The following is a 27,308-nucleotide window of genomic DNA, read 5'->3' on the forward strand; positions in this document are numbered from 1 at the left end:
TTCGCGCAGAAAACTCATCTATACGATGCGGTGGCGGTGGCGGCGGTTCGTCTCCCCGCCGCGCCGCCGAGCGGGTCCTCGAACCAGTCCGGCGAACGCGCGCGCGCCACAGTCGCCACCGCACGCATCACACTACAGCTCGTTGGCGAACCGACACGACAGTCGTCGCGAAAGCACACACGCCGTCAGACGTCTCTCCTCTTGCAACAGCCTGACATAATAATATATTATATATAATTAAAAACAATAATACGATAACGCGATCGCGCAGAAACCGACGACGACGACACAATTTTTAATATCGCGACACGGCGTCTCGTATACACCGGCGAGAGGAGAGAAGGAATACACTGTTTATACATACAACACACACACACACACGGAGCGGAAACTGCAGGACGACCGCGACGCCGGAAGACGATGTGCGTGGACATTGGTGAATTATAGTGTGATCGATATATCATTATAAGACGGTATACCGCTCGATATATGGAACCGGGAGTATCGTCGAACCACCGAAGACATTATCCAGAACGTTTCTTTTGGCGGACATGAGCGGTTGAACTTGGACACTATACACTCACAAACACGCACACGTCCCGTGCCGGATAGAACACGATTCGCGCACCCGACTGTAAGAGGAGCAGCGACAGCCGACTTCTCCGCACGATCACGTGACAGGTAAAAACCGTACCTATATATAGATGCCATGCGTGTATATCATGTATTATAATAATATTTACAAACGCGCTGCAGACGACATTTTACGCGACGGTGTATCGGTATTGTATCGTATAAACTACGTCGAACGGATCTGACCTAATCTCGTTATAGATTGATTTCCATTTCTAATAACCTTTGCATTTGAAACACGACGTTTCTTTCTACATTGCTATTCCTGACAACCCACCCCGACGACTCTAGCGCAACTCGAATCACGATCTACCTATTAAAATAAATTAATACCTACGAAAACGACATCGAGTCAATCATTATCTAGAGCGATTTATTCCTCACGCCCATTAATGTGATTGTCGCTATAATCTCTCATAATAGTATAAACATTTAGTGCAGATATGCTTTTAATATTTTTCAATAGGTAACATTTAATTTGATATCAGTTAACATATACGTATATTTATTATTCTATTATACGTTTCGTAGTGCTATTGCAAATATACACTATATTTTATTAGAGGTTACTTCCTATCATTTATTGGAAATATGTATATGCTTTATCGAAAAACCCGTCTTCAATGATCATAACTACGAATGAAAATATTACAACGGCTCATTTTATATTATCCTATAGTTCACCTTGTAGTTAGAATTTTTCCGCCCTAGGGCAACACAACTTTTTCCCCCTCCCCTCCGCCCATATAATATTAACACGTTTTTTATGTGTCAAATAAAAATAAGAAATGTAAAAAACTGTTGATGTTTTTCATTTTCATACGTTCAATTAACTAAACAAAACATACAATTTATTTTTATATATATTGGGTAAAAAGTATGAAATTTTTCGGGCCACTTAGGTTTAGCCACTTCTTTAACATTGCCAGAATGTGATAAGAAGAGCATTGTCTTTTTAAGTTTTGCCCTATATATTTTAGTTTATCTTCACAAACCAAGTGCTATAACTACTATAACACTGCTATTATAATTTTAGATTAAAAAAAAACCATCCTCTGTAAATGAATTAGTTTTAGAATATTAATGCTCGCACCGTTCGAGTCTCTGCATTCTATAAACCTACATAATAACTATATATAATTTATACGATACAAGCACCACATGGTATAACTAATACGCTTTGATGTGTGTGAAAATGACCGAAATTTAACAAAATAATATGTGTTACACTTATCGTATAATGCTCGATATAATATTATACTCAGAATTTGTCTGAGCCCAATCTATAAATAGAGAAAGTTTCATGTCCAGAAAGTTTTACACTTCAAAACTTTGACAAGCGTCAAAAATAAAACATTTGTTCTAGTCAGACATTGTTTTATTTATATTAGCTTTATGCAGGTATATCGTTTGTATTGCCATTGATTTAAAAAAAAAAAAAAACATGTGATCGATGACCGCGTTTGACCGAAAACGTTTCCATTATGCTACATTTTTTTTTTTTTGAAAATATTTTTACATTTTTTCCTTAGCTATATTTTAATGGGATGCAGGAAATATTCAGTAAAAACGTGTCGGCTGCGACTATAAACGACGTCACCTGTCACCATGGGAAAAATGATTTTCACGTTAGTTCAACTTTTTCTGTAAACCACGTCTAATCGTCGTCTTTATTCCTGAGGATATCATCGCACCAGATGCTCAATAGCTATAGTCGATTAGGTTTAAGAACAATAAGAAACGATTTTCACCAAAATGTGGTTTACAGCTGGTTTGTTTACCTATATAATAACAAAGCGTATTATAATTTTACCAAAATTCACATTTCCCATACCCATTAACTATACAAAGTTGTTACACGTAACTCTAAAAGATTAAATCTATCTTTGAAGCAAATAATTATCAAAATATGTATATGATGTTTTATGACTAAAATGTCAATGTCCTTATCTATAGTTATCTATTAAGTTGGTATATAGCTATAGTTTAAAGTCTAAAGCATATTATAATAATCGTACACTTTTAATATTTGTAAATATTTATTTAAGACATACGTACCTAAAATTAACATTAATCACTTTATGAGTAATCAGAAATCGTATTTATATTTCTAAACTAGGTATATATAATATGCCTATTTTCAAATCATTTTAAACGTTATCAAACGATTGACTGATGATTAATTTGTAACCTTCAAATGTGATATAACCGGTTAAGTGTAGTCGATTGGTCTAGTGAACATATATTACTTCATTAGTATTTATTTTATTACATAATAAAATTAACATCGAATTAATGTTATTGATTTTTTTTACTAAATAATTTTTCTATTTCAAACTTTTTACATATATTTGAATATTAATTTTAATAAAATTTTATAATTTATTCTTACACTGCATATTATAAACATTTTATAGATTTGCAGATTTTTTCGAAATATTTTAAAAGTATCAGTTATTAATATAATCAGTATAATCAGTAACTATACTTATTAGTTAATCATAAATCATAAGTTGATTCCATTTAAATATGTGGTTTATTTGCACGTAATTAGGTTATAATAATGCTACAATTTAAAGTTCGATCAATATTAAATATTAAATTATTATTTACAAAAACAATATTATAACAAAATTAATTTAAAAATATTTTTTTATCTTTTTCCAAACTTTTAAAGTTTATTTATCATATATTTAGCTTTCTATTCAAATTTCATAATCAAATAAATCTCGTAATTCATGTAATGAATTCTACAATACAACCTAAGAATGCCTATTAAAAATGTATAGTCGTTGAGTGATTAAATAGTACGAAATAAGTTTATTGAGCATAGTACCTATATTATAATATAATGATATTTTATTTTAATACACCTTTCCTTAAGAAGATAATTGATTTATCATAATTTAGTATTGTAGTAACATTGTAATAATATACGCAATGTAATAAACTCTTATATATTTATATATACCTATTATAGTATTATACAGTTAAATTATTGAGACTGTTTTAGCATTAGCACCCTAAACTCTAGATTTTTGAGTAAATATTATCTAGACATATATTTTATATATTAAAATTATACTTATTCGACGTGACAACATTATAAAATATTTTTAATACAAAAAAAAATATGTAATTAATAGTACATAATTTTGTTATATTCGCAGATAACAATATGGCAGCTTTTCAATGGATAACAGCCTTAACGGTGTTCCAACTGCTGACAAGCAGTTTTTGCCTGGAAAATGGTTTAGCCAGGACACCTCCGATGGGATGGTTAGCGTGGGAAAGATTTAGATGCAATACCGATTGCAAAAACGATCCTGACAATTGTATAAGGTAATATTAATAGTTCTTCCATAATATAAATATATAAGAACTATAAATGATATTTAGATTTTATAAGACACGAATAAAAAATAAGTTTGTTATTATGTTTGTAGACCAAATCGTAATGCAAATACCTACTTAGTTTCTTATTATTTATAATGATTGATAATGTTTATTTTTGCTGGTAAATAGAATAAACAATATTTTATAATAATTTAAATATTAGATTTATTTCCGGATATTAATTATCATTATGTAAAGTGAATTTAATATAGTTCGAAAAGCTATTAAAATATTATTATTTTAAATTGAATACTATATAATAATAATTTATTATATAGTAGGTATACTTAAACAAAATGTAATTTAATATTACGTTCCACGATCGACGTAAATAGGCAATTTAATTTTGTCAACTGCGTGCTCAGATGTCATTGATGATATTATTGTTAGCTTTTTTTCTAAAATTTCTTTTTTTTATTTTCGGGTTTGCCAACATTATAATTTTTGGTACTTTCCAAACAGAAATTTCTCATTAGAAACCAATACCATATTTATTGTGGTGATCTACGTCAACTGACGGAAACAAACCACGAAATCAATGAGAAGTGACAATCAGTCGCTATTGCATTAATATAATATTATGCACGTTAAATGTCGACCACAAATTATTAGTCATTATATTATGCATTATGCACAGTTTCACGTAAACGGTAATAGAACGGGCGACTCCTGTCTACTGCAGATGACAGTAGCCGAAAACACCTATAGCACAACAAAATACTCCATGCGCAACCTCGTCAAATTGTAAACCAGTTAAAAATCAGACGTAACAAAAGTCAAGGGCAGATGCATATTGTGTTAGATGCGCATGCATAATAATGCCTACAGTAGTTATTATATATCCGAGTGAGGATGAACCAAGTACAAATAATGTATCAAGTACAAGAACACGTTATAACAACGATAACAATGCGTTCATGACATTCGTCCTCGGAATTCGGTAAAAACTGCTAATTAATAATCACGGGTTGAAGATAATTTGAATTAATGAGTCAAAAGCACGTTTTTAATCACAATATCCTCGTCGTCCGCGTGGAGGCTAAAAAAGTATATTAATAATAATTATGTATAGTGCACTCAACTCAACAACAATGATGCCCCGAAACTCTAAACTATAGGTCCAGCCTGCATGCCACAGTTCAAGTATATTATCTAGACGTTGTATAAACCTATAACTACCTGTTTATATTTATAAATAATTGAGAATAAATGATGTCGTTTATTTTTTTGTTGTAATAATTAGCCTAGATTTTGTCATCAGATTTTTTTCCCATCTACCGAATTTGTCAAGGTACGCAAATCGTCGTGTAACGATTACTGATAAAGGAAACAATCGCGATCTGCTAAATGTTATTCGGTTACGCAACGCGCCGATACCGACAGGCTGCAATATATATATATATATATCATTATGTTTAAGACATAAACAAGGAATCGATTGTTCTGCCGTACGATCTGGCCCAGAAAACTGGTATTGCAGCTGATATTGCATATTTCCACCTACATACAATACGTACATATCCCTCCTGTGGCTTACCGATAGCAAAAATATCTATAATTATTTCTATCTCTGCGTTCGTATAGGTACGTAACAAATAATAATAACACATCGACTGGCTCGACGTCACGATTTTAAGTAAAAAAAAAAAAGAGATCACGACAAAAACGTGCGTGGGTTGGTATGTATGCTATGTATAGATTTATAATATATATTGTACACGATGTATGTGCGTTTTATAGTTCGCCCCCTTAAAACCATTCTGTTTATGTGGATATAAACCGTTTTACACAATTAATGGCGAGTGTGGTAAAAGTTATCACGTGGATGTCAGCAAAAAGCAACATGTAGTGTAGTGCTACGCTGAGCTGTTATACAATATTTATTATACGGCTAAAAAATAAAAAAATTCTACAGTTATTGATGAGTTTTAAAATATCTTTTTTTTAAATTGATGCGTACAATAAAAGAATAACAACGACTCAATGGAGCCAAGAAGAGACCCTCGGTATCCGCGGTGATGGCCTGCACATTTTCAACGAGGCGGATGATTGATTACCATGGTCGGTCATCATAATTTTGTTTACATCCATTTTTGAGGGTACGAGTAGTTATGGACTGTTACGATACTGAACAAGTAGAGACAATTATTTTTATGCTACTGTTTAGTTAAACAATATAGTAAATCAAAAACCAAAATCAAATGTTGTTTCCGTTATTTAAAGGTTAACACTGAAACACTGAATACTTACGTATTATTCGTACTATTTCGGATCCCATAAAATTTTAAATCCACTGCGGAAATCAGAATATTTTAAACAATATAATATGCCATCTGCGGCGTATTCGTATATAGTAAATAGCTGCCTATATTATTATGATGCAGTCGGAGAACTCTTTGATAATATGGAATAGTATTCCTTTTGTTTTCGTATTTTTTTTTTTAATTTTACGTTCAGGTTTTACGCATGTTCCGCCGTAATGATCATTTTGGACGGGGACTTCTTCGATTGGAATTAGGCAAAAAAAAAATGCATATACATTATATATACTGCAGTCACGATTCGGTACCACACGCCGCGGCCGGTTGAACTCTATTCCTGAACATTCCTAGAAAACCTAGTTTTTGTTGTTTTTTTTTTCGGCACGAAAAGGGCATGGAAAGAACGCACCGTGGCGGACTATTATGTCGCACATAATCGCGTCGTAGGGTCGAACTCAGACCTTGAACCTAAGTGGATAAATATATAATAACATTATAGACGTCATACACAGTGTTGGAATACTCCTTTTATACAACTATAATAATAACAACAACAACAACTCTCGTGTGTCCTCCTTATCGATTATTGTTACAGTGACAGGAAAATGGTATGCGTACACATTATTTGAATTATTATTACAGACAGATTATTATTATTATTATTATTATTTTGAGGGTTTTGTGGCGGTTCTAGGTCGCTATACACACTAGATTAATTTTGTTTATCCGTATACTACGGAAACGGCGGACACATCCAGCAGTATAGTGACAAACACTCGCTCTCGCACTTGATTATGTCAGTGTTGACGACGATAATACGTTTATAAAAAATAACAAAATTATTAAAATGATTACAGCATATTTTCGAATGAAGTTATAGTAAGTAGTAACCATTCAGATCACAATGAAAAAGTGTCTTCTAGTTCTTTATTTATTTATTTAAAAGTTTGTTTTACAATTTATTCAAGTATGCACATTGCACAGTGTTTATTTATCATTTGTTATTAATTGACACTGATGTTTTGTTAAAATACGTTATATACTCGAGACCGTGTCTATTAACTATTATTTCCGCGATAAACGAAATTGAATTTTGTTTCATGGATACACTGTAGAGTATAGATTTAATAAATAATATGGTTAATTTTAACTCTGACATTTTAAATTGATCCAGTAATATACGGTGGAATTCCTGACTTGGTGAACAGAAAACGGTCATACGGAAGTAATTCGAAATAAACTACGAATAATCAATTTCGACCGTGCTTTGTATACCTACATGTATAGTCTACGCAATACATTACCGTTTTTGGGAAACCAATTACTACTCTAGTACAAAATTGGTGACGGATTATTAATTATATTTATCTATAGTGTATAATATAATCTTGTGGGACGAATTCGGTGCAAATAACGTCATTACACTCAATTAAGTGCTTCGGTTGGAACGTAAAGATCTATATGAAATAGCGTATATATTATACTATATATATATATATATATACACGTACACCCGCTGCGTACAATGTACACACTTGTTATTTCGTTGATTGAGTGTTGAAACTTTTAAATATCACGTTGCTCAGTTTTTATCCAAAGAGTCAAATTATGAGACTGTGAACTCAAAAAAAAAAAAAAATTGTAAATCGATTTCATCAAGACGACTGAGAACAAAGTGCTATTATGTATATTGTACAGAACGTTATAATAATATACAACAGTAAGGTTGCCCGCGTAATTATATGTAGCTTGGTAAATAGCAGAAATTACGATGAACTTCATTGTCTATATTATAAAATATATTTTACGTATATATTATGCGTTAATGCCGATATAATTAATACTTGCCTAGAAAATAATCTTATTAGACAATCTACAACCTATGATATGTTTTTATGTTTAAAAGTTAATTCATTCAATAATTACTCGAAGGCAATTAGACTACATTGCAGTTAGTCAAGTTCATTTACGAAATGTATTCAAAAATTATGAAAACCTTGGTATAATTGCAAAAACGATGACGTATATGGAGTTTTCCAAATTCTTAAATACACTTAGTATTTTATTACGATGAACATTTTTCGTTTTCACAAAAAATATGTATACTGTAAGTGCATGTAAGATTTGAAAGCACAAAATGTATTGCTGTTAATTATAAAAATTATATCATGCGTGTATTCATTATAATATTATTATATTTTCGTATAATAAATATTAATAATATAGCAAATAATAATAATAACGAGTCGAAGTCACATATTATATTGTCATTGTCTGTTTTGTGTTATGTATACAGCGAGAAACTCTTTAGGACCATGACAGACCTTGTGATATCCGAAGGGTACGCTGCTGTCGGCTACGAGTACATAAACGTGGACGACTGTTGGTTAGACTTTGCAAGGTCGTACGATGGTAGGCTACAACCTGATGCCAAACGGTTCCCCAGAGGAATGGCTGATCTATCCGAATACGTGAGTACCTATAGTCTATACCTACCTATAAAATATATATATATACTTATTATTCTATTAAATAGTGATCATTTACGATTTATGTGCAATAAATGTAATAAAAAGTTTTGTATAATAATATTATGTATGGGTACGCCCACAAATCCAGAAAACGAGAGTATATACCTACCTATATAAAAATATTATAATATCGTAAATATCGTAAATATAAATCATTGATGTAGGGTAAAAAATAGAGATTTAATACTGAACAGTCATAACCTACAAGTATGATGACATAATATATAGGTAATGTGTCATCTTAATATCTTATTCGATTAAAAATTAAAAAGATTTAGCAGTTGCAGTGAAATGAAATGTTTCATTTTCTTAATATAGCTTAAATGTATACCTATACTAAAGATACATAAAAATATAACCATTGCGCTACCAAATATAGAAATTGAAAATAAGAACAAAAATTCATAAAAGTAAGTCGAACGTCTTTTTTTATTTGAGATTTTATTATATTTGTAATTATTTATTTTGCGTCTATTTCTACTGTTATATTTGAAGTAATAAAAATTCGTCAACCTATATATTATTATACTTATTGTCACATGTATCGTATACGCTATTTCGGTTTCATAAAATTGCTTCCAGGTCCCCGATAAATCTAAACTATTCGACGTTTTAGTATATATGGTCCAATATCGGTCACACATATTTCATTAGTGACGATAATATTATCTAATATTGTTTAGAGTAAAAAATAAAAATCAATAATATTATAGTGCTACGTTTTTATTGTTCTCAGTTTTGAACGAAATTTTCAAATTAAAAACCATTTATGAAAAATAATTGCACAAAGTATTAAAGTCTCATAGTTTTCAACGACGCTGCTGATTATTATGTATTATATACGGAGAGGATAAAGTTCGTATTGTATTTTTTTTTATTATATATAATATAACTTAAACTTTTACGCGAGAGCGGATAAAAAGAAGATAATACTTACTATTACATATTAATCTATCTAAAAATATTATGTCAAGCTTTTGAACATAACATATAAGACGTGTAATTTAAAATTCAACATTTTTTGGCCACTGGCCGCGGTAATACACCGATGAAATGCAATTAATGCATTTTTTAAAGAGTGAAACCCGTGTACGAACGAATGTCTCTATACATTATTAAAATTTAGGTTACGATAATATGTTTGTGGTTTATTATTATTTTTTTTTTTTTTGCAATCTTCAAATATTGCAATCTGTCGAATAACTTTTTTGACCATTCTTATAATAAGTACAAGGCGTGTAATAATACATTCTAATTATCATTAATTTCGCGACGTGTTTGTTATACATGCAAGTGTACATTAATTATAATTTTTTATTTTTATGGCTCGATCGCTATTCTTTAGTAATTATACCACTTAATAAAACGTGTTTAACGGTTCACGAGTTGAAAAAATCCTTCTTCGGGTGATTTTAATATTATCTCATTTAAAATTATGTGTATACATTAACATTATTATAGAATATTGTCTTGCATAATATTTGAAACGTTAACGCACGAATAGAATGAAAAAAAAAAATTCCATTACATATGTTATTGTATTTCTCAACTTCCACGTTGAATTATTAAAAATAATATAGCTGCAAAGATCTAACTCACGTTCGCCCTTATTATCAATTAGCCGAGTGTTATGTGTGTGTGTATATATTATTTGTACACATAAATGTTATATGCATTAATTACTCGAGACAGTGTTATTATATTATCTAGTGCACTAATTACAAACCGTGATGTGTATATACCTAAACCTAATATAGTTTGAAAACCAAATTACGCTGTTCGAATGTATATGGTGTACATACAATGTACATGTATAATATATGTTATAAAACAATGGGGAATGTCAATTTTTAACCGAAAAAAATAATGAAAAATTATTAACAATAAGAGAAAAAAAATGGTTTTAACCAGGGCGTGACAATGATGCGACTAATTTGAAAAAAAAAATCTGTTACGGCGACAGGACGTGTGATGTGCGTTGGTACATCTTATTCGAAATATTCGTCATTCTTTATGCAATATTTTTTTAACGATTAATAGTAACGATTTGTTTCAGCCTTAAACTATATAATGTATACAACAGCAAGTATAATTATAATAACATAATCTCAAATAAATTATATATAGTTATATGCTAAATGTATATATAGTAATACAGTGACAACCACACGCAAATCGATCATTTAACCGATGAACCTCGAGTCACGTATGTCGTATATTAATTATTACATTTTCAGTAATTATTGAATTGTGCAAACCAATAGTACTTCAGCAATAACAAAATTTCGTTCATATAACACGGTCGTTATAGTACTTAATCTTTTTACTCGCCGAATTGCTCAACGACCATTATATTAATAATAATTCATAATACTTAATTTATCGTAATAACAATAATAATAATAACGATAACAACAACAATAATAATAATAATAATAATAATAATAGTAACGACGACAAATGCAACAGTAACAGCATATACGTACGCGTACATGGGTTTGAGGTAAAATTAAAGTAATATATAAAATATGTGAACACAGCCACACAGGTCTATGATATTATATGATTTATATAATATTATGTTTATAAGTATATCACTTATAATTTTAATAGTGTGGACAAGTGACTGTCATTTCTAACGTAGAAAGGTATAGAATATAAAATATCATTTTTTCGTATCTTTTACTTTCGGTACACACATTTTTTTTCCAATAACAAAAATCCGATATCGCCCGATTCACACGCGCAACACACGATCGTCGTAGAATACTTGTAGCCGTATAATTATTATGCGTTTGAAGTATCAGATTAATTTGATGGTCTCCTGCATAATATTATACGGAATTATATTCATGATGACAAACAAACGAATTCCGCTTGTTAATTATCTTTCTTTTCGATACAAGTACCTAACTATGTTATTATACTTACACTAGTTACACTCAATGAATCATAATCGTGAACTTTAAATTTTTGTATTCGATTTCATTGCGCGTGTATAATATAGTAATAAATGTATAATATATGTATAGCTCATCTTATCTCGACTGGAGATATAGTAGACGTGGTTCGTTTGAGCTGCGTTTTTACAGCTGACAGCACTATAATTGTCACAGAATATAGTAATTGAGCAAATAAAATATTTATAAGTCAACACTTAAACTTGTGGATTTTAATCATTTTTCAAAACACCTACTCGAGGAACTTAACCCCCTTCCTTGTCTGCGCGTTTACATGTACAACTTTTGAAATGCTTTTAGCCATGAAGCTCTTAACATTTGACAAGTCCTTTTACATATTTTAAACTTAACCTTACAATTCTGGCTAATGATTATTTACAATCTATATAAGCAATATCGTCTTTCAACTTTTGTTTTTATATGTCATTAAATTTTCAAACGTTAATCGAACTTTAATTTTGCTCAATAAATATTATAACAGAATTCGTGTATATTTAATAATGATATAATATTCCAAAAGCGTTTCGACGCTCGTTATTGTAACGCTGTGTTTGTTTATCTCATGTGTTGTTTATAAATGCGCAATAGTGATGATAATAATAATAATGATTATTATTAATTATACGTATAGACTCTGTTATGAAAACATTATTGACTCGGTTAAAATCAACGTGCATTCTTATGATAATTAAACAGAATACAGATAATGGATGAAGATAATTTAACACTTAAATTATTTCATTAGGTCATCTGGGTCAATAGGCGTATATATAAATATAAATACGCATAATATACGTTTTAAAATCTTAACAATGGTTATCCGTTAGAAAAATAAAAACAAATAATTATCTCGAGTTTAATTAGGTACCTACTCTTAAAAGCGTTTAAATGTTTTTAAGCGTATTATTAATAATTTAATATGAGATCTGCAGTCACTACATATAACATTATCATTATAATATTGTATTAATTTACAATGGTGAATAATTGACGACACGATTCGCATGTAAATCATGATTTTAAAACTACGAATATTTAAATATACACATTATTCGATAACTAACAACTAACAAGATACCTAGGTACCTATTTAATAATATGTAAGTTATATGTGTAAATAAGAAAGAAATTATACTATGCTAATTGCTAGTAGCTATAGTTATTATACGAGTATGTTATATCAAAGTGAACCATAACGTAATTTCTCATAACTTTCGTTTTCAAAACTAATTCTCTTAATATACATATTTTTTGCATCGATGTACGAGTATAAACTATCTATAAGAAATTAAACTACGCTGTTCGTAATAATAAAAAAATAAATATTATTATTTTATATTGTCGTTATGATAGTGTTTCGTTACGTTGGGTATTAAAAATCAAAATAAAATAACTCGACTCGTTTTTCACTGCGTTTCACACAATAATGTAATTATAAATATTATTATGATTTTCGTTGTGAGTTTTATAAATTTAAAGTTTTCCATTGATTAAACATTTGTCACTTACACACAAACTATTATTCTATTGTGTGGATTTTAAACGCATTATAATTTGGATGACTATAATTACGGCCTGTATCTGAAATCAGTAGCAAACTAGTAACCTAAATCCAAAAGTAGGTAGGTTCATAACAATATAATTATTTACTAAGTATATACAGACAAAGTAATAAAGAAACAAAAAAAATGTGCCAAATCGTCATTGTCTCTGTTAATAACTGTTTCCTATAATTAATACTTTTGAAATCAAATTTCGGAAAATTATTATTGTATTTTAGTCCCAAATATATCCACATAACATTTTATGGTTTACATAAGCTCAAAATTAAAATATTTTAATTATTGTTTGCTATTGGTCCTGATATATTAATCTTTGATAGCTAATTTATGGAAATCGATGTAAATGTCTTAAAAGTTTGATAATTTATGCCATCTACTAACAAGTATTCAAATGCGTAGTTATCTAATTCGTAGGGTTTCGATTGCATGATGCATAAAGCTAGTATAGAAGAGTAAGTTTACATTATATATTTATTTGAGTGGGCGGATGCAGTGTAATACGAGGTCATATTCGACGAGACACCCTGCATATTATAATATATATATTAGGATTTAAGTGCTACGTGTATGTGCTAGTTATTTATATATATATAGGCGGTAATGAAGTTTATTATATCATACAACAGGACATTTCTATCAGTACCATTGTGAGTAACAAAACGAAAGTCTTTTATAGGTAGCTGTTAGATTCATTATATGTACCTGCGTAATATATAAAATACACATATTTCGTTTATTTATAAAGTATTACTCTATTTTGGGTCGACGAAGACCCTCCCCTCACCCACACATATCATACGCGATGTGCAATATCAATAAAAGTCTGCATTACAGATAATATTCATGACAATGATTTCGGTGAAAGTTTCGTCATAATATACTTAATGACATTTTAATGTTCACAGTTTACCGCACAGTTCACACACGTCATAATATTACGCATCTCAATATTTTCAATTTCTTTATAAACTGTTTTATATTACATATACATTATCATTCCTATACACATAATAATATAAATAATATATACTTAGATAGTCCGGAAATAGTATATTAGAGTATAGTATAATAAATACTAATATGTATATAAGGTTATATATACACTGCAATATGTCAGTGCCCTGCAGTGTTGTTTTAGAATAAGAGAAATAGATTTATTTATTTATTTTGAAAAAAAAAACATTGCTTCGAGTATCACATAATTGCACTATATTATTCCAATAACAATAGAGTGGCAAATAACGACTTTCGAAAAACTTTAAGTACTAAGACTAAAACGATGTCGAATCTTTTTTATTATCACTGCAGATCTATTGCGTTTCAGTCGGTGTTGCGTATTATATAGTTATTACATTATATATATAATATATATCTATATTATCTCAAGTCTAATATATTATATTCGATTTTAATTTAAATCACAATAATATAATAATATTATAAGACATGATAAACGTATGTGTGTGTGTGTTATCGGAGAGGGGGGACGCGGTAGGGCGTCAAATCTGCAATGATTCCAAACACCGATACCGATCCGTCGATACATAATGTAATAATATATTTTTGGCTTTTGTTTGTATATAGATCCATTCGCGAGGACTGAAGTTCGGCATTTATGAAGACTACGGTAACTTCACGTGTGCCGGCTACCCGGGAATCTTGGGATCTCTCGAAGTGGACGCGTTCACGTTCGCTGAATGGAACGTGGATTTCGTCAAACTGGACGGCTGTTATTCGCTACCCAAAGACATGGACCAAGGTATATATAACATAATGATGTTAAATTATATAACCATAATTATTGCTGTGGCGCCGAATCTTGTTCGCTTAAACTGGGTTATAATTATGGTGACCAGATATAAAAATTTAAAAAAAGTACATTTGTTTGGGTAAAAATACCATGTATAAAATTTGAATAAATAAATACAAAACTTTGTATATAGGAAGCATATTAATAGGTACAAATTAAATTTACTATGCCATATTAGATTGCATTAGCTCGAATCATAAAATATAAATTAATACCAAATTATAATAAAAATCATAAACATGTATTAGCCCATAATATTTTCAAAAAAAGAGTACAATTGTATGTACTTAACACTATTGTTAAGGACACTAGGATATGCATCAAAAAAGAATACTGTCCTACGAAAAATAGTACGTCTGGTCACCATAGTTATAATATATCACATCGTCTATAACAACTTGTCATGTTTGAAAGGGGAGAGCCGAGAGATTCCATCTTAGGGATTGAGCCTTGTTTGTTTTTATGTATTTATAATATTGTTTTTACGTACCTATTATAAAAAAATCACCAATTAACATCGGATAAAAATATAAAATAAATGTAAGAATTATTGATTAATTTGGGTATTGAAGGCCGAAGGGAACCCTCCGTATCTGCAAGAGTTGTATACTGAAGTATGTTATTTCTCCGTCAACGGAGATTCGACCGTGGATGACATCAGATACGTTGTTTTTTGCACATCGCTTATATTTTTGTCTTGTACAGGTTATAGTGAATTCGGCTACCACCTGAACAAAACTGGCAGAGCCATGGTGTACTCGTGCAGTTGGCCAGTTTACCAGACCTACGCGGGATTACAAGTGAGTAGCAGGCATACTGCAGCATGTTATATCGTATATTCATAATATTTATACATTCATAATCAGTGGAGTGCCAAACCGTTTTCGAAGGGATCGAGCGAGCGAAAATATTTTCGTTTTGTTTCATCAGTCCTCACCGGCACGTCACACTAAATTGGATAGCAATATTATAAATAACTTGTAGAACCTGGATGTCGATGACGTTATCCTTATTTTTTGAGATTTTTATTTTACGTGAAATGCCGAAAAATTTGATTTTTTTCCGAAATAATTCAGTGTGCCTACTGAATCATATTTACAGGCAACACCTGCATGTTGTTGCACGTACGTATATTGAAATATATATCATGTATTTACATGTCCACACCTATAACCTACTCGGAAAGGGACACGTGCCCGACAAAATTATAAATATTTTGTTGATACGATAATATATATACGATGACCATATCGAGACCGCGAGTGCTATACTATGTTTAAATAGAGTTACTACGATTTCGTTATAATTATTATTTATTATTATATATTATGACGGACGGGCGGATCGCATATTATTATTATTTATTATTTAACGTCGGTTGACAAAGGGAGACGACTGTTTCGTGTGACTGGCGGCGGTTCATTACGGTAATACGCCAACTATCGGGCGACCCGTCCGCGTGTCATATAATATATAATTCTATAATAGTTCGTAATCGCACACTAACAGTTTTTAGTCGTTCTTTCCGGCAACACACATGCATATAATATAATGATAATAATAATATTATTATCGTTGTTATTATATTGTCGTATCCCTCCGGGTATCCGCACACGATGCAAGTGGTTTGGGGGGGAAGGGGGGCAACGGTCGATATACGAATAACGAACACCGCCTGGCCTCCGAGCGGTTAATACTCGACACTCGTCTAAAAATTATATAGAAAGTGTGTTCGAGACATGTCGTCGTGTCATATATATATATATATATATATATATATATATATATTTATTTATTATATATGTATACAGGTAAACGTGTAGTTGGGTAACCGTGAAAATTGTCTGAAATCGCGGTACAAAGCCCCCCCGGACGACCGACGAGAGTAGTCTTAGCCAAACGCACAAAAATCATTATTGTGATTATCGTTATGTGTAACGTGCAGTCTGTTTGTTGTTGTGGTATATATAAAACACATAATAATATATAGTGTCAGGCGTGGTATGTTTATGTAATTTCGTTTGCCAGTCACATGTTCGATTCCGCGTTATTACCTATTTATGGCTACAGAGGTATTACACTACACCTTTAAATTATCAGCTATACGTTATGTGTATTATTTTTACACATTTACGCGTATATGAGATAATATGTGACGCTAAAGCCGAGCGGAATCAAACTATAGACCGCATATCGGCATGTACTCGTTCTTCGTTTGCAAGTGCAACATAATATTACCTATAATAAAGTCGCGTGCAAACGTTTGCACTGTGCCGTGTCTGCATAAATGTCCTCCGATAAACGATTGGAAACGGTCTTGAAACATAGTTTCTGTACAAATAATATTTTGGCATAAATGCCGAAAGATTTTTAAATAGGAAACACGTAAGTCGTTTCACATATCTCAGTGTCTTTATAATATAGAATTGGTTCCGATTTCCGAACTCTCTGCCATCACGCTGTATGTTGTGTATTCAATTTGTTACAAACATTTTACCTAGAACAATACTTAGACATTTTTATTGTCTCGTAAATCGTGATCAAACATCACGATCGTTAGAGTTGTTCGCACAAACTGTGAACAGACATTGTGCATTTCAATTAAAATCTTACATTTTGATAATGTCGAACAGGCAACTGCAAATACAGGCTTTAAATTTTAACGTTAAAAAACAACGAGAAATAAAACAATTATCCGTACCGAATACCGATTACCAAGACCCAACTATATAATTGTGCGTTAATATAATAATTTGTTAATTATATAATGTTGCACTCAAATTTCACAGACAATCGAATGTTCTCACAATTTCACAGTTACAAACACCTTTTTTAATGATAAAACCTATAATTTTAAACCGTGGCATCTTATTATTATTATTACTATTATTTTCAAATATTTATGATAATATTATAAACTTACTTTATAGTATATTCGCATATACTTAGAACGAACGCAATTTTGTTGCAAGTCCTTCTTGCGTACAGTTTTATTAAATTAATTATACTATTTCCGAAAACTATATATTATATTATTAATATAAATTGTTAGAAATAATTTATTGCTAATAAATGAGTAATGACTATAATATTTCTTACGATATTGTATCATAATTTATAGTAAATTCGTAGCGTTTTGTGACAAATCGAATAATTTTCTGGTGCGTTCTCCGCCCTCTATAAATACGTACGAGGTATTCAGCAAAAGTTGAAAGTCTTCCGTAGATGGCGCTACGTTTACAGCGATAATACACAGGGACGAAATTAAAAGAGGGATTGATTGGGACAGATCCCTGAGAGCTTTTATACAATGTATGATTTTTAAGAATACATTAACAAAATGATAATATTGTTAATAGCTAATATCATTAAAATTGTATTGTTATTAGTTATTACTTGTAAGTATTATTATTATTATTATTATTATTATTATCCTTAATATTAATAAACGCATTCATCATATTATTCAAATATATTTATGGTCACTGGGCGATTCTGTATAACTGTGCATCAGATTTCTAATTGAATAGAATTAAATACGTAAATGCTTCTCGTTTCATAACAAATATTTAATTTCGCTAATGATATTCTACGGCAGCTGTAAAATAATAATTACCATTATGACAACGTAATATTCAAATAAACGTCATTATTATTTGTTTATCGTGTGTTTAGCCCAATTATTCGGCTATAACATCGAGATGCAACTTGTGGAGAAACTTTGACGATATCCAAGACTCGTGGGCTAGCGTGGAGAGCATCATTGACTACTACGGCGACAACCAAGACGTCATCGCTGCCAATGCAGCCCCCGGACATTGGAACGATCCAGACATGGTAATATTTCTTTAAAATCTTAAATTTTATAAATTTATGTGTATTATACATAAATTAAGCATTTCAAATACTATATTATACTATATTCGCTTAAGACGAACTTACACAGTTATATATTAAATATATAGGACACAAGGCCGTAGCCAAAAAAAAATGTTGGGGGGGGGTTTAGAGTATAAATATGTTATATTATACAAGTTTTAAATGTAATAGGCATTTAAACTTATTCAATCTTATTTCAAGAAAAAAATTCGGGGGGGAGGGTGTCTTCCAAAGGTTGATCAAATTTCAATGGCACGTGAAAAAATTGAAATTATTAAAATGTATGCTATTTATAAAATTTTGATTATATCTGTTATAAGAAATTCGAAGAAACAAATTATATACATTTAAAAAATTAAAATTACAAAAAAAAATGTGTGCTTACTTAATAAAATAATACATAATAAATCAGTAACTTTATTTTTATCCTTAGAAAATTTAATTTTCTTTGGACACGTGAAAAATTTTCAAATCCTTGGTTGGAAAAATTTGGCATTTGGTCACAAAAAGGTTTGCCACCCCTGGGCTATATAGTCTCTCATACTAAACTTTGCCATTGAAAAATAGCTACTACATTAATGTATAACAATTAATTTTGTTTTTTTAATCTGCTACTTTTGTAGACTAGGAACTGCTGTTTATTTACGGTAAAGAATAGAATAGAATAAAGACTGATACATAGCTGACTATATTTGTCGAACTGAAAGTTCACTGTGGTGTAAAGGGGTAGCTATTGCCTATTAGCGAAGTAGCGATTACCCCTATATTATGTAGTTTATCACCGTGTTTGTCTTCGTGCCCTCTATGCATAATATTATATAAATAGGCATATTCTGTACGAAAAATTGTGTATAAATTTAACAAACTAAAGTGTCTTTCTTCGTCTTCGTAATGTAGTTGATCATTGGAAACTTTGGATTGAGCTACGAACAGAGCAAGGTACAGATGGCCATATGGGCTATACTCGCCGCTCCGCTTCTCATGTCAGTCGACTTGAGGACCATTAGACCCGAATACAAAGCGATTTTACAAAACAAAAAAATCATAGCCATCGATCAAGACAAATTGGGAATTCAGGGCCGCAGGATTTACAAGGTCAGTATACAAATATTTTGCCAAAATCTTGTATTTCTCATACCTACGCAATTAGTTTATTCTTTAAACTCAGAGATTTAGTTCAAAAGGGAAAACGTCGTTTTTGTTTTTGTTTTTGTAAAAATACCTACTCCGTACGGTACTTTTGTTAAATTATACTATTTACTTATAAACTCATCGGTGATTGCATAATACATATAATTATAATTATTTATAACGTTTACGTATTAAACTACATATGTGGCGTAATAATATATATATATATATATGTGTGTGTGTGTGTGTTTAGATGGTTATGCATGAGTATTTGTTATACATTGTAAAAAATGGTTATTCTCACGGTATCGTATATTTTGACCACGATGAGGTGAAAGCCTATATAAAAAATATTCTAAATTTCACTTCCCTAAAAACTAAATAAACAATAAAAATATGCACCGATACGACTATTATATATAGGTAGGTATTTTATCTTATTTAAATTTTCATAATATCAAAATATGAACAATGTACATCACATTTATTTTTATCTATTATTAATTAAAAATAATTGTATATTTTCATTTAGTTTTTGATTAAGTAATAATTTGATTTATAATTTGTTAATATATTAAAATATATAATACAGTAAAATTACTTTAGTTTGGTGTACATAAATATAAAACATTCGGTTGTAGAATTTTAATGAAATAAAATAAGAGGTACATATATAATAAACTTATAACGAGAAAAATAAACTTTTTCTAAGTGTGGAAAAAATTGAAATTTGTACCGTTTTGCTAAATAATAAATATCCATTTAGCATTAGATAGATTGTATTTGTATTAAATTAAATTTTTAAATTAAAATTACGACGTAAAATCATTCTTGAGCTAATGTTCAATAATTTTACAATAACGGTACCTAGGTACTCAGAAAAAGCATATTTTAAAATATATATTATATACGTATACATGCAATTCAATTATTATAAAATAATAATTTTATAAATAATTATCCGATGAAACGTTTTTTACCGCACGATACACTGCAGACACACAGTATAAGAAGTAATTTTAAATTTGTTCAGAAAATAAAATTAATAAAAATTGATTAATTTAGCATATTCTATAATACTGTATAATAGATACACACATATGATTTCGACGTAAGTGAAAACTATCATTATCGAACAGCTTAAGTACCTACGTAATTAAACTTCAAAAAACATAATTTTCAATAAATTATATAATATAATATGCAGATGTCTATAGGTATTGTTATGCGCCGTTGAATTAAACAAAGCGTGATAGATAGCTCATTGAAATCTTATCAATAATGATTTTCAATTATACATAATACGCTATACACAAATGGGGAGGGGTAAAACGACTTTTACACAACATATTGTTATAATTATCTAAATCAATAACAATGACGGCGATTATTATTATTATTGCAGCACAAAGGCATCGAAATATGGGCCCGGCCGGTTACACCAATTTTCGAGAACTACTTCTCTTACGCACTCGCCTTCGTCAACCGCAGGACTGACGGTACGCCGTCCGACGTGGCTGTGGCGTTGCATGAAATGGGTCTGCTGTCACCCACAGGATACAGAATACAAGTAAAACGCACTTTTAAAACCATTTCCACAGCCCTCTTATTATTATTACTATTATTTTTACACGATATTTTTGTCGTCCGCAGGATTTGTACGAAGACGTCGACTACGGAGTACTGTCTCCACAGACAAAGATCAAGGTCAAAGTGAATCCCACCGGTAAGCTCGTTAAAACTGAACTACTGTGTCATATTTTTTATGACTCACATTGTCATAAAACCATACCTATACTACTGTTTGACACGAAACATCTTACCCGATTTAATGCCGATATTTTTAACCCATATTATATAATATATTTATACCGACTATACATAATAAAAAAAAACAAGTTACGAAAAACCAAACGCGATATGCATTTAGATATATAATATTTTATACGTAGATACCGTAACATCAAATTTTACGACGTTACCGAAATGCAATTCAATTTTCTACTCGATAAAACGATCTAAATTTTGAAAAAAAAAAATAATAAAATAAAAATAACGACCTTACAACACGAAATAAGAATATCCTATATGAATATGGTTCACCGTGCATTTTTCTAAGCTACACACCTATAATCACCCGCCTCCGTCGTATGATTCGAATTTTACTCGTCGTCTAGACTGGCAATTCTATAACGCGGATGGTATATATTTTATTATAATTTATAACAATAACAATCATCACGGCGAAATCGCAAAAACAAATAATTTATTGTTTTTAGTATTATACTTCGCTAACATTGCGCAATATAAATTTCAATTATTACGGATTACTTATATAACCATAAGACTCGAAACGTTAAAATGAATCTGTAACTAAAAGCGTACACTATAATAATATAACTAAGTCAATATCACAACAATCTGCAAGTACTAGAGCGTACTATATATATATACAGAGCGACAGAGAGAGATTAAACGATTGTACACTGTAAAAACATTTCGTTGAAGGTAATCAAAAATGAAAATAAAACAACATTTTCAAACAATTTGTAGCCATCAAACCGGGACCTAACACCTACGCGTATATACACATAATATACAGAGATCGTCCCGAGGATATTGTAGTCGAACTTCTATTGTACCGACTACCAGCTATATATATATATCTATATATATATATTGTGATATTATCGCGGTCGTCGTCGAATAATCACGTAAAACTGTTGTAACGCGTGATAGGCTACGAGCGGTCTCTCTCTCTCTCTCTCTCTCCAGCAACTTTGAGTGTATAAAAATATTTAGAAGTATCTCTTCTGTTATCGACTGTACGCCATCTCGGACCAATGCGGTCGCGGAAATCGCTATTCTCGCCGATACAAATCGCACGTGCACCGTCGCAGTTATTATTGCGTATCCTCCTGGAACACGTTATGGGTGTATATATCACCAATCTATATACGTACGCCACATCATCTATCCGTGCATCTGTCTTTACGTGTCTCTCTGTCTCTGTTGATGACATTGTTTTCTCTTTTGGGGACGGTTCCAAAATGGATTCGGATAGTCATCGTCGTCGTTTGACAGAAAAAAAAAAAACAACAACAAAATAATAAATATTTCTCTTTATTGTTATCATCGCAGTTTGTCGCATAAGTGAGATTATATACCGTATATATTATTCTAGTGTAACGAGTATACGCATGGGTTATGGCGTGTGCATAGAATCCAGGCCGGGACGACGACGATGACTTAGAAGTTAGAGCAAAACGCCTCAGTTCGTAATAATATAGTTTAGTCGTGTTAGGTTGTTATATACATATTTTGATATATTTGTCCCGTGGGTTTATGATTACTGATATTTCATTTAGAGTTCGGATGAATTACTAGAAAATATATTTATTTTTTTTTTCAATTCTACTTTACGCGTGACTTATGCGACTGTTATCACATAGTCGTTTTCCATACACTAACTACACTCCCCCTGAGATCACATGCGGTCGTACTTTATCCTCACTCCTTCGAGCCACAGTCACCAGTACATCCAACGCCACACGCGTTTGCACGTCCCTAACAAACACAATTTTCAAAAGTCTAAGCCCGCGTCATAGGCACAACTAGACCTCTAAAACGTGGGGTGCTAAAACTATTGTCAGTTTACCAATTAATGATGGTATTTCACTAAAATAATAATAGTAAAGTACAAAAAACAAGGGTCAGTAAATTAGAACTTGGGAGTGCTAAAGACTTTTTTACACCCCCTAATTGCGCCACTGGCTGGCGTTATATCGTTCAGTATTTGAAATATTTTCTAATACAATAACACTGACAAATAATAATATAATATATTATATTTATCGGTTAATAATTCTGGGATCTTTTATACATATATATTAATATTTCTTTGATCATTCACAGGTGTGGTCATATTGAAAGCGGACGTCCAACAGAACTTGATAAAGCAAAACTTCTACAAACCTTACAATCCGTTTACGCAAGTATATCCACAAAGGACGATCAACGATTTTGTGAAAAAATGAAACCCGAATCATACCGACGTGACACGCTGATTCAGCAATAATATCAAAAACAAAAAAATAAAAATAAAATAAAAAAATATCATCGCTGACGTAAGAATAAGAATATACGGATTGAGGAATGGAGTATAAAATTCATCGGACACGTGCAATTTTCAAACCACTGTAAATTGTTGTTGCTGCAGTCCGCGGGTGTACACTGTACATGTTAATATAATTTTATTGTAAAAACAAAAAAATAAAAAATTATATATATTTATGAAACTGACATTTTTTTTTTATATAAACCAACAATTTATATCTAGACGTATCAAATAATTTCACGTTTTTAGTTCGTGTGTATTTTTCATATATAAGCAGACAAAATGTACAATAATATATTATGCATAATATATATATATATGTGCGTAATTAGGTAACCTTCGATTATCCGGTAGTATAGTATTCGCGATAGCTATTGTGTTTTCATTCTCGTCCCGTGAGCACGAAATATAGGTAATATAACTATAATATTGAAAAGATATAAAAAACAAACTATTCGGCATTTCCGTTTTAGCAAAACGATAAGAATCAAACGTTTTTTAACATCATGGTCGTTTTGTTATATTTTGACATTAATTTTTTTTTATTTGCATATCAATATACTCGTATATCATCATGTATTATATATTTATACTATATCACGTACAGTTTACCTTCTCCCCGTCTGCAGACTCTACTAACACACATACCTATCTGACCTTCTAAATATTCGTATTTGTATGATACACATTATAATAGTTATAAATGTTATATTGTTTAATCGACAATTAATGTAAAAATACGTGTTAAAAATTCAATTAATATTCACTGTAGACACCCATGATGTCAGATTAATTTTAAAACACTGTAATTAATTTGATAATTTCCACGAGAAAAAGATATTAAAATCCACGTAAACAACATTTCTATAATATTTTCACATGGTATAGCAAATGAAAAAACTGTAGTTGAAAAGTTGAACCCGAACTTTTCATACGTTTTCCTAGTTATACACTTATTATACGTTACATACACGAAACGAATAAAGGATTATAATATATAATAGAAAATAATACAATCATTATTTTTGGTAGAAAAATATCAACAAAAAATGGCTATTGTAATATTATTTTAGACACATATAATTGATAATAGAATTATAACTGTATAATTATATGCGAATACCGATAAATATATATTTATATTTTATTTAAAATACAGCGGACTTGAACCCAATTTAACGTGTAGAATGTGTATATTTTTAATTAATTTAAATTATTATATGATATATTGATATGTTAAGTATATTTAAAACGTTAATAATGTTGAGAGAAGGAGAGGGTCTTCATTATACGGTTAAGTGGTTCATTTACTACATGTAGGTAGTGTGTTGAGATGTACGAAATGAGAAATTACGTGCGTTGACGAGTGGATCGTGAGGGTACTTTTAAATTGGTGAAAAGGGAAGGAGAATCAATTTAATTACAAAATTTAAGAACTTTCTTTGATCCCGTTCAAATTGACGGCACCGTGTGGATCCTAAAACATCGAAATATCGAACGTATTCAAGTATATTGTTCTAACTAGAACACAATAGAGGGACTTTAGTGAGTTTATCAATTTGAATTCATTAATTTTATTCTCTGAACAAACTTTAGCATTTTGTAAGCTTTGCATATTACGTGAATGATATAAGAACGAAGAGAATGAGAGTAACAAAGATAAATTCAAAGTCCTAATGAATTGAAGGAAATCCCGAGTCTTGTTAATAAAGAAAGTATATACTGATGATAATGTTTCAAAGAAATCAGAAGATCACATCGACTTACGAACCAACAGCGAATACACTAAATGCATAATTACTGCAGAACGAGATATTCCGTGTTTTCGTTTAACGATCCTACCGAAAGCCGTGTGGTTTATCAATGATTAAAATGAATTATTCACAGAAATTTAAGTGGCGCTTAGTACTATTGGTTTTGTAGACGCGTATATCCACACATTTGTACGACGGTTTTTGTAAGTTGTCTAATTGAATATAATACATGCAGACCAGGTACGGCACGACAAAACAACCACGTTATAATATTATATAAAATAATAATACAAATATTCCTTACCGGGTCGACCCACTCTAATGTAATATAATATATTAATATTTAATACTAATACATAGTTGATGATTTATAATAAATATATACATACATGACAAATATAGAATTAAGTCTGACCTGATCAGCGACAGGAAAGAAAACACCCGAAACGCATCAAAACCGGATATAATGTGTGATAATATAATAACCGAATATTAATGTACTACGTAACACCGCGTACAACACGAATAAAAAATAATAATTAAATGGCGTCGGAACGACAATAAATCGACGGCGACGCATCGATGCCACGGATGATCGGTCCTGTGCGTTGTCGTAGTATTGCTCAGGCGGCCGGTGGAAGCACCGTCAGTTCATCAAGTCATCGATGTCATGTTAGGTTTTAAGATTTTAAAGACGAGGCTAAATATAGTTAGGGATCTGTAATAAGTAATTTGGATTGAATTTCCGAATTTAAGGATAGGCGTTAGCGAAATCATTTTTAAGATCTCAGGGAAGACTACTTCATCGTCGATACCGTAAAAGTATCCATAACTTGAAGAAGATTGTATAATAAAATTGAGGTGTACAATAAATCGCCTGATAATCCATCTGGACCAATAGAGATGTTATTACGGAGGGTAGTTAATTTAATAAATAATTGTTTGTGTATACAGCTACAGTTCTATATAATATATTTACCTGCTATAATATAAATTATAAATAAATAAACGGTTATCATTATTTTATTTTAAAAATATCCGATAATTTTCGTCGTTCACCCGATTTTTAAGGGGCTTTAGATAGGCAATTTAAGATGTATGTAATTATTTATAAATGCATAAAATATCGACACGGGTCGTGAGCGCAATGTCTATATTGTGTGACGCGATGGTCAATTATTATTACTTTGTACACGCCAATGCACAAGTCATATTACACTAAGCACGATGATTTGCCTGAACAATCCTCCTAAAAAACGACAGACTAAAGAACC

The 27,308-nt window shown here is 30.8% G+C and overlaps 1 protein-coding gene across 1 annotated transcript; it reads left to right on the top strand.

Annotated features, from left to right (window-relative positions):
* The first annotated feature begins 114 nt into the window (after positions 1 to 114).
* LOC132919760 (alpha-N-acetylgalactosaminidase) lies at positions 115 to 24,461 on the top strand. Its single transcript, XM_060981582.1, has 10 exons — positions 115 to 681; positions 3,804 to 3,975; positions 8,587 to 8,761; positions 14,928 to 15,102; positions 15,859 to 15,953; positions 18,829 to 18,990; positions 19,930 to 20,127; positions 21,569 to 21,733; positions 21,817 to 21,889; positions 24,079 to 24,461. The coding sequence occupies exons 2-10, from the start codon at positions 3,812 to 3,814 to the stop codon at positions 24,198 to 24,200; spliced, it is 1,329 nt and encodes a 442-aa protein (XP_060837565.1). The 5' UTR covers positions 115 to 681; positions 3,804 to 3,811; the 3' UTR covers positions 24,201 to 24,461.
* Positions 24,462 to 27,308: the final 2,847 nt, after the last annotated feature.

This window comes from Rhopalosiphum padi, chromosome 2 (assembly GCF_020882245.1).
Source record: "Rhopalosiphum padi isolate XX-2018 chromosome 2, ASM2088224v1, whole genome shotgun sequence".
NCBI classification, from domain to species: Eukaryota; Metazoa; Arthropoda; class Insecta; order Hemiptera; family Aphididae; genus Rhopalosiphum; species Rhopalosiphum padi.

Excerpts from the sequence above, each read along its gene's own strand:
- LOC132919760 (XM_060981582.1), top strand. The coding sequence starts at position 3,812 with ATGGCAGCTTTTCAATGGATAACAGCCTTAACGGTGTTCCAACTGCTG. Across the intron at positions 8,762-14,927 it reads TGGCTGATCTATCCGAATAC|ATCCATTCGCGAGGACTGAA; the intron begins GTGAGTACCTAT and ends GTTTGTATATAG. Across the intron at positions 20,128-21,568 it reads AGGGCCGCAGGATTTACAAG|CACAAAGGCATCGAAATATG; the intron begins GTCAGTATACAA and ends TTATTATTGCAG.